The sequence below is a fragment of the Octopus sinensis genome, linkage group LG4, assembly GCF_006345805.1.
Source record: "Octopus sinensis linkage group LG4, ASM634580v1, whole genome shotgun sequence".
In the NCBI taxonomy this organism is placed as follows: Eukaryota; Metazoa; Mollusca; class Cephalopoda; order Octopoda; family Octopodidae; genus Octopus; species Octopus sinensis.
The window spans coordinates 147,597,035-147,609,399 of NC_043000.1; the positions used below are offsets into that span (position 1 = coordinate 147,597,035).

At 36.7% G+C, this 12,365-nt stretch overlaps 1 protein-coding gene across 6 annotated transcripts in view; it reads left to right on the top strand.

Annotated features, from left to right (window-relative positions):
- The window catches only part of LOC115210282 (E3 SUMO-protein ligase PIAS2), a 150,395-nt gene that overhangs the window by 62,583 nt on the left and 75,447 nt on the right, over positions 1-12,365 (top strand). For 4 of the 6 annotated variants that reach the window (XR_003881433.2, XR_004998907.1, XM_029778780.2 and 1 more), the window contains exon 3: positions 763-819. The exons of the other annotated variants lie outside the window; for them this stretch is intronic. Coding sequence is in view for 2 of the 4 variants with exons in the window: in XM_029778780.2 (XP_029634640.1) it covers positions 763-819 (57 nt within the window). In the remaining 2 variants the exon portion in view is untranslated. The remainder of the gene's footprint in view (positions 1-762; positions 820-12,365) is intronic. 6 annotated transcript variants of the gene reach the window in all.

Genomic DNA, 12,365 nt, shown 5'->3' on the forward strand with positions numbered 1-12,365 from the left:
GTTGTTGTAATATGATTAATATTAAACTTGTTAATTTATGACTAATGCTTTATTTAAAGAAAGTTTAATAGGATTTTTCATTGTGATAAGCCATCGATTAAATAATAAAAAAAAAAAAATGCTTTTTATCTACTCACATCTAATCCTCTGTTGTTTGGTTTTCAAATTTATTACCTCTGTCTTGGGATCATGTAACTTATCTGAAGTTAGTGACTAACAGTTCAAAGATTATCTGGTCTTGGATTCTATATGCAAGATGCAAGTCCAAGGATTTTTACAAGGAAAATATTTGCAAATACTTTTGTTCAGATTGGTGGTTTGGTTAATGCATTAAAAATATAACATCTTATTTGGAACAAAAACTTTTGAGGGTATATAAACTTATGGTGTCTTCTAATCTCAAGAGACTAAATGATTTAGAACCAAACAACAGTTTGTAAAATACATGTAGAAAAGTCGAAATATAGTCTACTAAGTTGAAATTAGTAATAAACATTGGTTTAAGAATTGTTATTTCTACAGGGTGTCCTGAAAATCTAAGAGACATTGATGTAAATGATGGTTAATTTTGTTAATTATGAGTAAAGTATATTGTCCATAATGAAAAAAAAAATCCCCCCAAAAAACTTTGCATAGCGAGATGGATCAGCATTTTCAGGACAGCCTATAGTTTAATAAATAATTGGCAAACATAATTCAACCCCTCCTTTCCTCTATCTATCTCTTTTCCCTCCTTTTTCTTTCTTTTTTTTATTATTCAAGACAACTTCCTATTTTGACTGATTATTCATCTGTTGGGAACTCCATCTCTGGTGTGAGGTAAGATATTTGACTGATATATATGAATGTATGTGCAGATGTGTGGACGTGTGTGTTTGTGTATGTAATGGATGTTTGTATGTATGCATGTATGTACATTCATACATATAAAATGTGTGTGTGTGTGTGTGTGTGTGTGTGTATTTATTATTCAGGTAACTGTACTGTTTGTGTCTATATATTAGAAGATATGTGGAGGTTGATAGTAAATACAAACTTGAATCACTGAAGTCTTCAAATGGCCTATATTAAAAACAATCATTTTGCTACCAAACTATTTAGATGTAAAGATTTATGTTTGCAAAAACTTGTACTTTATTTTCCATGTCATATCCTGCCTCTATATTTTCATTGCTTGTTTTGAATTTGTATAATCTTTTCAAGTAATGTTAATGATATATTTGTAGTGAGTTGTGGTCACTAATGTGTATTTCATTAAACATGAACTTGAATTTAGAACAAAGCACTTTGATTTCAAATTTATTTCTAATTGATTGTACACTAACACACTTCTTGTCAAAGGAAGCTTCAGTTATTAAGAATTGAATTTCACTTATATGCTTTTGGTTGCTTCAAATTGTTACTGTTTTGCTAATATACTTATTACTTTTGCATGCCATATGAACACATTCTAACTTAACTTGCATGCCCTAGTATGTGCGCTTTGAAAATTAAAATCCTTTACAAAAAAAGAGAAAAAGGTTTCTGCCATTCATATTGATGTACTAACCACATTTTTCATTGTTGTTCTTTACAACACACATCACATACATACATGTATATATATATATCCATACATGCACAAACACATGCATATGAAATGTAAAACTAAGACATAGACCCCCCAAGCTGCGTCACTGGCTACCTGTCAAGGTGTAACTAACGGTAACTTTGCACAAGAATTGATACAGAGTAGAGGGGATTCTAGTTCTGTTGCATAGGACAACCTTTCTTGTCCTGGTTGACAGAACATTATATTATGGTATGTATCTAGGCCACATTGTAAAACAAACCTAACAAAGATAACTATGTGCTCTAGATGGCATGGTGTTATGGTTGGTCAGTGGTGAGATGTGGTATGATCCATCCAGACCATGCCAGTATGTATATGTGGGGTGGGGTAAAAATTTAAGATAAAGTGGTGGTATATTCAGCTTACAAGACAATAATTTCTCTATTATAGTTTCAACTTTCAGAAATATGAATTTGGCACATAAAAACACCATCCGAGCGTGGCCGTCTGCCAGCCTCGTCTGGCACCTGTGTCGGTGGCACATAAAAACACCATCCGAGCGTGGCCGTTCGCCAGCCTCGTCTGGCACCTGTGTCGGTGGCACATAAAATCACCCACTACACTCTCGGAGTGGTTGGCGTTAGGAAGGGCATCCAGCTGTAGAAACACTGCCAGATCTGACTGGCCTGGTGCAGCCTTCGGGCTCCCCAGACCCCAGTTGAACCGTCCAACCCATGCTAGCATGGAAAACGGACGCTAAATGATGATGATGATGATGAAACATTTTGCTGTCTCCCTGCATGAAATACTACCTTACTGTCTAATTAAGAATTCATTTTTGTAACATCTCGGCAATCTTGAATGTCACAACTCCATATACTTTATTTTGGTATTTTGGATGTTATCTTTACTTTCAAATATATACTGATATAAAATACGGTTGCCTATTCTTCCGACTTCTACCATTCAGTTGTATAATGGTTCCACAGAAAGAGTTCTCTGCTGTCAAAGATTAAATCCATACTTTTTGCAATCTGAAACAAAAAAAAAACAAAAAAAAATCCAGCATCAAACATTTTAAGTCTGTTTACTCTGCTAAAGTGGGATTTAGATTTGCATATCCTCTATTTTGAATACATCATAGTTCCCATTACAAGGCAGTGTTTTATGAAATGAATATCTTTCATATTGCCAACCCTTTCAGTCATCCGTTATTACATGATATACAGTGTGCTTCTAAAACTGGCATACATACCTAAAGCACCTTAATTCAAAAGTAAAAGATCTTTTTCATGAATAATGTCAGTATATAGTAAATTGATTTTTAGTTTGTGGTTATCTTTTACTTGTTTCTGTCAATGGAAGGGCATCAGTCAAACAAATTAACTCCAGTTCTTATTATTTTTAAGTTTGGTACTTTCTATCAACCCTTTTTGCCAAGCTGCTAAGTTATTGGAACATAAACAAACCAACACCACTTGTCTAGCACTGGTGGGGGACAAACACACACACACATGACACACTTCTTTCAGTTTCCGTCTACCAAATCACCCTCTCACAAGGCTTGGGGCTATAGTAGAAGACATTTGCCCAAGGTGCCATGCAATGGGACTGAACCCAGAACCATGTGGTTGGGAAACAAACTTCTTAATACACAGCTTCACCTATGCCTATGCAAGCATTTGGAATTTTAGAAATTCAAGATATTGGATATTTCTCTTACTCTTTTACTTGTTTCAGTTATTCGGCTGTCAATCTATCAGTCTCTTTTGCCAAACTACTGAGTTGCATAGATATAAACATACCAACATCAGTTGTCAAGCGATGATGGGGGACTAACACAGACACGCAAATACATGCATATATATATATATACGATAGGCTTCCTTCAGTTTCCGTCTGTCAAATCCACTCTCAAGGCTTTGGTCAGCCTGAGGTTATAGTAGAAGACACTTGCCGAAAGTTCCAAAGCAGTGGAACTGAACCCAGAATCATGTTGTTAGGAAGCAAGCTTCTTACAACAGAGCCACTCTCGCGCCTATTTCTGTAATAATTTTGTCCCAAATTTAGCTTTAGTATTTTATTTTTAATAAGAAATCTTATTGTTCTGTTGTAGGTATAGAACTAAATAAATCCCTATTCTTTGGAATCCAGACTTAAGTCCTTTTAGTAAAATGATTTTACTAAAATTTCATTTCATGAATAATCTGCATAAAACATGAAATGTAAACAAGTATTGATTTTGTTTCTAATATTGAGTCCAGCGTTGATCAGTAAATTAGTGCAAATTTTAATGAAAAATATAATCACTATTTTGAAAATATTTAAATCTAATTTGTACTGTACTTTTTCTTGGAGAGCATCCAAAAAGAAACATTTTGATATCTTATTTATGAAATTTGGATGAATCATCATCATCATCATTTAACATCTGCTGTCCATGCTGGCATGGGTTGGACGGTAAGCTGGAAGGTTACAGCAGACTCCTGTCTGATTCGGCATGGTTTTCTACAGCTGGATGCCATTCCTAACGTCAACCACTCTGATAGTGTACTGGTTGCTTTTGCATGCCACTGGCACAGGTGCCATTTGCATGACACCAGTATCTGTCACGGCTGCGATTTTGTCCGGCTTGATGGGTCTTCTCAAGCACAACATAATGCCAAAGGTCTCGGTCATTACCTCCATGTGGCCCAGGAAATATGACAATTTGAATGGTCAGTATATTGGTCGAAATTTTACCTAATTGGCCTAAATGAAGAACAACTAACCATATCTGTGATGTTATATCTTTGAAACTGAAGTGATAGTCATTTTCAAACCACACAAACTAATAGTTGCCTAATTTTTTTCAAGGTTCTCAAAAATGAAATGGGGTGGGGGCAATTTTTTAAATATTTATGTAAAGCCTATTTTGTTACATGTAACAAACAGGTGATTTTGTGATGTTTTCGGATGTAGCTAAATCCAAAAGTACAAGCCACAGGGATTTGAATTTTGGCACATTTGTAGTAGGTATAGAACTAAATATATCCTGAGATTTTTGGACATGATACCAGTTCAATAAAAATGGTGGAGTTTTGAATCAGGGCACCCACATAAATTGGATTTTCTCCATTTTGGCAGGAATTTTCCCAATATTTTCTCACCGTGGCCTTGGAAATGATTGGGGGAGGGGGTATATAAAAAATATTTTTTTCATCCATCCTCCTGACCAATTTTGGCCAATTTTTATTTTAGCATTATGTACTTAAAAATGATAGGAGAAACCCTTTTTGGTAAAAAAAAAAAAAAAAAAAAAAAATTTCAAATTATTTTCAGGCAAATTTAAGGGAGATTTAGCTGTTGCTTCTAGCACATTCCATGACCACCTGGTACCTGTCTCAGAATTGTATGTAAATCTGTATGTAAACAAAATGTAAAACCTAATTCCTTGTTTTAGCATTAAAATCATCTGTAACTTACAGCAAACTCGTTAGAAGTGGGAAGAGAGAAAGAGAGAGAAAAAGAAAGAAAATGACTAAAACATTGTCAGCGGTTATTTGCGAAATTGGAAAAACTACCACAAATTATCTGACTGTATTCAAAATGGGGGGAAATAAATATCACATCAGACGTTATTATCCTACAAAGTAGTATTCATTGCACAATATAATTTGTATTGACAAAATTTGACAAATATTTCTCAGAGAAAAAGAAAAAAATTTACGTGCACAAGAATATCTGGTACGTAAAATTTGGACATCGCTTGACACATGTTAAAAAAAACATTTTCAGTATGATGATTCCATGCTAATTGTGTAGCCCAATTTAGTGCTTTTTTTTTTTTTTTGTAGAAATATGTTTATTTACCAATTAATTTGTCCATTTCTTGAAATTCTGACCCAAAACCAATATTTGAAGCCTTGGATTCATGTTCCATTTGACTTCTCGCCATGCAGGAATATGTACGTTTGACAAGTAGCATCAGTATGCATTAAGCATTTATAGGCAAGATGGTAGTACCACCCTCTTTATTGACTTCATGATTTTTCATCATATCGTAGCCAGATTTGACAATGATCTTATTAAAGTTTTTCTTTCTTATGATATAAAATCTTGAAGAAAATATGTTCTAAGTGAAAATTAATGATGAAATTTTCACTTTTATATATTTTATAATGATAATCTGACCCCATTGATTTTTATAGCAAAATAAAGCAAAAGCAGTCTTCTTCATGACTGATTTTTAAGGCAAGACTAACCCCTCAGATGTAGGAAAACACCCCTAAATTGAAGATGCTCTCACTCAGCTGGAATTGGAAGCACTCAGTCGGTTACGACGACCAGGGTTCTGGTTGATCCGAATCAACGGAACAGCCTGCTCGTGAAATTAACGTGTAAGTGGCTGAGCACTCCACAGACACGTGTACCCTTAACGTAGTTCTCGGGGATATTCAGCGTGACACAGAGAGTGACAAGGCCAGCCCTTTGAGGTACAGGTACAACAGAAACAGGAAGTAAGAGTGAGAGAAAGTTGTGGTGAAAGAGCACAGCAGGGATCACCACCATCCCCTGCCGGAGCTGCGTAGAGCTTTAGGTGTTTTCGCTCAATAAACACTCACAACGCCCTGTCTGGGAATCGAAACCGCGATCCTATGACCGCGAGGCCGCTGCCCTAACCACTGGGCCATTGCGCCTCCACATTCAGCTGGAATAAAACCCAGGTAAACCAAATATGGCATACATCAAGATTAATGTTCTATCAAAAAACATAATATTCAAATCACCACATTATCTCTTCACATGACCAACATGGCAAACACACTCTTTTTTTAAGGTCAGTTTTTCCACCAAACTATCAAAGATGATATGCTCTAACTTTGAATGCCAACAGATTGGGATACAGTCTGGATGCTGAATCAAAGACATTGATGAAATTGACCTAGATTTCATTGTGGGGTTGCTCGTAGCCATATGCAGTTCAAGCGTTTTTGACCCTTGGGTAGTGGCTTTCAAGTGTCTCTGGAAGATGAACACATGAAGTATATCTAATAACAGTAGAACAGCATCTAGGCACATACCAAAGTAACACATACGCAAAATTTCAGCTTATTATATCAGTTATTCTCGGAGATATTATGACCTAAAGATTGCTACTAGTAGTCAGAAATGTCATTTTGAGAAAAATGCAAAAAACACTGGAAATAATCGATTTTACAACAATGCCCAACTACACCAGGATAATATCCACATTTTAGTGAAATATTTGCAGTTTTGCAGAGTCAATAATGCCCAGATGCATATCCTTTGTTATTTTTCTGAGATTTTGCTATCTGAAATCTGAGGTATTAGTCTTGATTGAGTTACAACAACATTCTAGCTCATTGAACTAGAATGAGGGTTACCATTTGGCAGAAAAAAGGGTGGGGGACAAACTCTGTGAATGGATTGAAATACTAGGCTGATTGAGGGACCCTGTCATAATATGTCAGATTTTGATCAAAACTATATGAGAAGCAAGTTCACATCCAGAACTTTCAAATGCTATATAATTTTCTGTGGAAAAAAAATGCAGTTTGGCATGAACATTTTCAAGGAAGAAGTGTTTATGAGTGTTCAAACTGTGCTTGTATCCTTTCTGCAGTGATACCTAATAATAGATAGAAGCAGAAATTATTATAACAAAAACTGAAAGTATATATTTAAATTTTAAAAACTATATTTTAAGTAAATAATAACTCACTGGATATGCACCAATATTTCTGTACACACAGTAATGTCAAAGTTAAACAATGAAATTAACTAGTGTATTTAAATATCTATTTAATATATATTATAAACACATTTTTATCATTTTTAAAAACAATTTTAAATACTCAAGCTTTCCACTTTATCAAATCTTTGATGCAATGCCTTGAGAATATAACTTATATACATCAGGCCATAAATAATCTCTAATCCAGTAGAAATTATGAGTAACTTTCAGGCTTATTTTTGTATCTCAGTATGTAGTGGTAAATGCTTTTATTTATTTCTCATTCATGATATAGTATCTGCATAAACAGCAAATTGGCAGATGTTAGAACATTGAGGAGATTGTCTCATGCTATTTGTTCTGTGTCTGTCTGTACATTCTGAGTTCAAATTGTACTGAAGTCAATTTTAGGATCAGTGAAAAAAGTATCAATCAGACCAGATGCTTTGCAGTTTTTATTCTGAATTAAAATCTTGCAATAGATTACTCAGGTGGTTAAGCTCAATTCAACATCACCACTTAGCACTTTTGGGTGTCTTTAGCAGGGTCTACTCTGTTGCAAGTTAGTTAGTTAGTTAGTTAATTTTTGGCTCAAAAGCAAATAGCAAGGCCATGTAGAGGGACATGGAGTTAAGTACAGGGTGGTGTTCATGTAAAGAGTTCAGGCCACTTGAGGTCAAGGGAGACTTTGAACAAAGCGGTCGTCGGCATCTTCACCATCTCGTCTGGCAGCTTGTTCCACGGATCCGCAACCCAGACGGAGAAAGCTCCTCTCTTTCGATTGAGATGAAATCTTCGCAGGTAGAGCTTTTCGGAACGTCCCGCAGTATTTGGGTTTGGTCTCCAGTTTAAGGACACCGTCCCCTTCCTCTTACCAGTCTTGCTTTTTAATGTCCTATAGCCTTTTTTGGTTCCACACACACATGCAGAGTCCATGTATGTGACGCCATGTAAAAACACCCATGCAGTGCCACATAAAAGCACCTGGTGCACTCTGTAAAGTGATTGGCATTAGGAACAGCATCCCGCTGTAGAAACCATGCCAAATTAGACTGGGGTCTGGTACAGCTCCCCAGCTTGCCAGCATGAATACTGAACATTAAATGATAGTGATGATGGGAGAACTTCTCATATTGTTATGACTAGATGTTCTCAACGGTTTATGCCAGGGGATGAGGAAAATACCAGGCGAACCGGCTATGAAGGTGTGATTCAAGCATAATTTAGAATCTGCAGCAATCTGTTGCAGTTTCATCCCCAGATTCTGCCTGTCTCACACTTGCTGCAGAGGAAGGTTTAGAATACGGTGTGTGGGTCACCTCCTGGCAAGTTGTGATCCACCTTAATCAAACCCACACCATTGAATCTCTTCCTTTGTAATGGTCCAAATGTTCATCTAGGACAGTGCTTTTCAAACTTTTTGCTGGAGCGGAACCCCAAGGAAACATTCCACTGGCTCGAGGAACCTCTGTGCAATAACTTAAATTGTCTTATGCACACATATCTGCACAGGAGAATTAAAAATTACTGCTGATTTTAGCAGTTTTGTAACTTCTTGCGGAACCCCTGGACTGTACTGGCGGAACCCTGGTTGAAAACCACTGATCTAGGAGATGAAATTGATCTATGGATTCAAGGGACGAGCTGATGACGACACACACACACATATAATTGTTCCATTTCTTTGCATTTGACTTATCTTTCTAGACACCTCCAGCTATATACTTTTGTGTTGCTGACCTTTAACCTTTTAGCATTCAGGTTACTCAGTCAAATGTAATGCTTCTTTATTTAATGTTTTGAATTTATCAAATCATGCACTACCTTGTGGCTTCAAGATTTCAATGATGAAATAGTATATTTATTAGAATGTCATTGTAGGATAAGTGTAAAAGGCTGGATCTGGTTAGTTTAAACATAAGTCGGATAGAATATTTTGGCCAGATATGAACAGTTTAAATGCTAAAGGATTAAAAGTGTACCTCAGTTAAATATGTTTGAATATAAATATCTTTTTGTATAAAACCTTAGTTATTGTTAATTTTGAGTGTTCACTATTTGCTAATATAAATCACCAAAAGCACCCATATAATAATATCAGAGGAAAGTTAATGACAGTTGATTTTGTATTGGGTAATTTTTTTTATTGTTCGGTTTCAACAACAATGACTTGTATAAACTAACTAAATATTTCAGAATAAAACTGCAAGATATGTCAAAATGAAAGTACAACAAACATTTTCTCGTTGCACATATGATGGAAGCACTCCGTCGGTTACGACGACCAGGGTTCTGGTTGATCCGAATCAACGGAACAGCCTGCTCGTGAAATTAACGTGTAAGTGGCTGAGCACTCCACAGACACGTGTACCCTTAACGTAGTTCTCGGGGATATTCAGAGTGACACAGAGAGTGACAAGGCCGGCCCCTTGAAATACAGGTACAACAGAAACAGGAAGTAAGAATGAAAGAAAGTTGTGGTGAAAGAGTACAGCAGGGATCACCACCATCCCCTGCCGGAGCCTCGTGGAGCTTTAGGTGTTTTCGCTCAATAAACACTCACAACGCCTGGTCTGGGAATCGAAACCGCGATCCTACGACCGCGAGTCCGCTGCCCTAACCACTGGGCCATTGCACCTCCTTCTCGTTGCACATAACCAGTCAGAACACAGAACAGTTCCTTATGACATATATTTTTCATTTTAAGATTGAGATTTACATTCTTATTATTTGGATTTCTAAAATAATTAGTGATTTCCCTTCTAGAATTCAAGTATGGAATCTGTTTTAACAGCAACATTGTTATCGTTATACTTACTTAATTATTAAAACATCCAATTTCTTTATTAGCCACATGGGCCCAAACATAGAGGGGGACAATACAGCCTGATTGGGGTCAGACACACAATGATTATATGACTTTTAAAATTTTACAAAATATAATGAAATGTTAAAGAGAATAATCATAATGCTGATGACATCATAATGATAATGAAATCATAGAAACATTAAGTCAAAATTAAGCAGTTAGTGATAAATATTTCAGCAAGGAGAGACATAGTAAAGGTTGGTTTCCTCAGTCTTAATTAAATCAAGATGTGAATATGTAAAAAAAAATTTTATGAAGATAATTCTCATTCTTATTGCTTTTATTTCTATTTTATGTGCCGGCAGTTGTTGGGTGGGTTTGCAAAACAATATTTACCTATGTTTCAAATCTATCATCTTAGGTTGATACAAAAGGCTAAGCTTTCTAATGTGGTAGGATCTCGCATATGTAATAAAGTGAATTGAAAACTTTTATTAAGTGAGATTATCAAAGCAAATATTAAACGGAAACTCCTAGTATTAAAATAAAAAAAATTAAAAGGGTATTAAAAAAGTGGTGGTGATGATGACTACTATAAGATAAACTGAACATAATTTTTTAACAATATAGACAATTGGAGTGAATCCAGACTTTAAAGCCAACAACTGAAAACAATGAACATGCTTGCTCTCATTAAACCTTCTCAGTCAGTGAAAGATATTTCACTCAGTGTCGAGACTGCCCCGTGCCGGTGGCACGTAAAAAGCACCATCCGACTGTGGCCGTTTGCCAGCCCCGTCTGGCACCTGTGCCGGTGGCATGTAAAAAGCACCCACTACACTCACGGAGTGGTTGGCGTTTGGAAGGGCATCCATCCGTAGAAACATTGCCAGATCAGACTGGGCCTGGTGCAGCCTTCTTCCCAGACCCCAGTTGAACCGTCCAACCCATGCTAGCATGGAAAGCGGATGCTAAATGATGATGATGATGATGATTTTCCCATGCTTGCATGAGACAGACTTTCTACAACTGGATGCTCTTCCAGTTGCCAATCCTCAATTGTTTCTACACAAGATAATACTTCTTTGTGACTGGGCATGTTTTCATGGAAGATTGAAAATGAATGACACCACTTGTAATGGCAGTCACATTTATTTACAACTATCACATAATGTCAAAGCAGAGGCACAAACAAATGCACATATGTATATATACATGTCATTTTTTCGTTTAAGTTCATCAAATCCACTCAAGGTCTCCTCATCCCATGTCTCCCTAGGTCTACCTCTTCCACAGGTTCCTTCTACAGTTAGGGAGTGGCACTTCCTCACACAGCTGTCTTCATTCGTATGTAACACATGACCATACCAGCACAGTCACCTCTCTTGCACACCACATTTTCTGCTTCTTATTCCCAACTTTTCTCTCAGGGCGCTTACACTCCATTGCGTATGCGCACTGACATTACACATCCAGCAGATCATACCAGCTTCATTTCTTTCATGCCTACGCATGTCCTCAGCATTCATGGCCCATGTTTCACTGCCGTTAGCCTGGGACTATAGAAGATACTTGCCCAAGCTGCCATTTGCTTGGGAAGCAAACTTTCAAACCATACAGCCATATTTTTGCCTGTTGTTCAATACACACACACAGAAGTATGGTCAATTTCCAACCATATGGTTTTAGGTTCAGTCTTACTACCTGGCAACTTGGGCTAATGTCCTCTACCATACCCTCAGATCACCCAAAGCCTTGTGAGTGAATTTTGTAGATGGAAACTGAAGGAAGCCCACCATATATATTTGTGTACATGTGTGTGTGTGTGTTTCCTTGTCTTAACATTGTGATAGTTGTAAATAAGCAATATTGCCATACAAGTAGTGTCTGTCATGTTCAATCTTCTGTGACAACATGTCCAGCTATAGGGAAATTTTACCATGCTTGCAGACTGGAAACACATCTAGCTATTGAACATTTACTTCAATAAATTCCATCTGACCCATTCAATGAGCATGGAAAAGTAGACATTAAAGCAATGATGATTTCATGCATATATCAATGTGCTGGTGCCACGTAAAAAGCGCTAGTGCTGGTGTCACATAAAGGCACCCAATACACTCTGTCAAGTGGTTGGCATTAGGAAGAGTGTCTAGCTGTAGAAACTCTGCCAAAACAGACATTTAAAACCTGATGCAGCTCTCTGGCTTGTCAAACTCCTGACAAACCATCCACCCATGCCAACATGGAAAATGAACGTTTAGTGA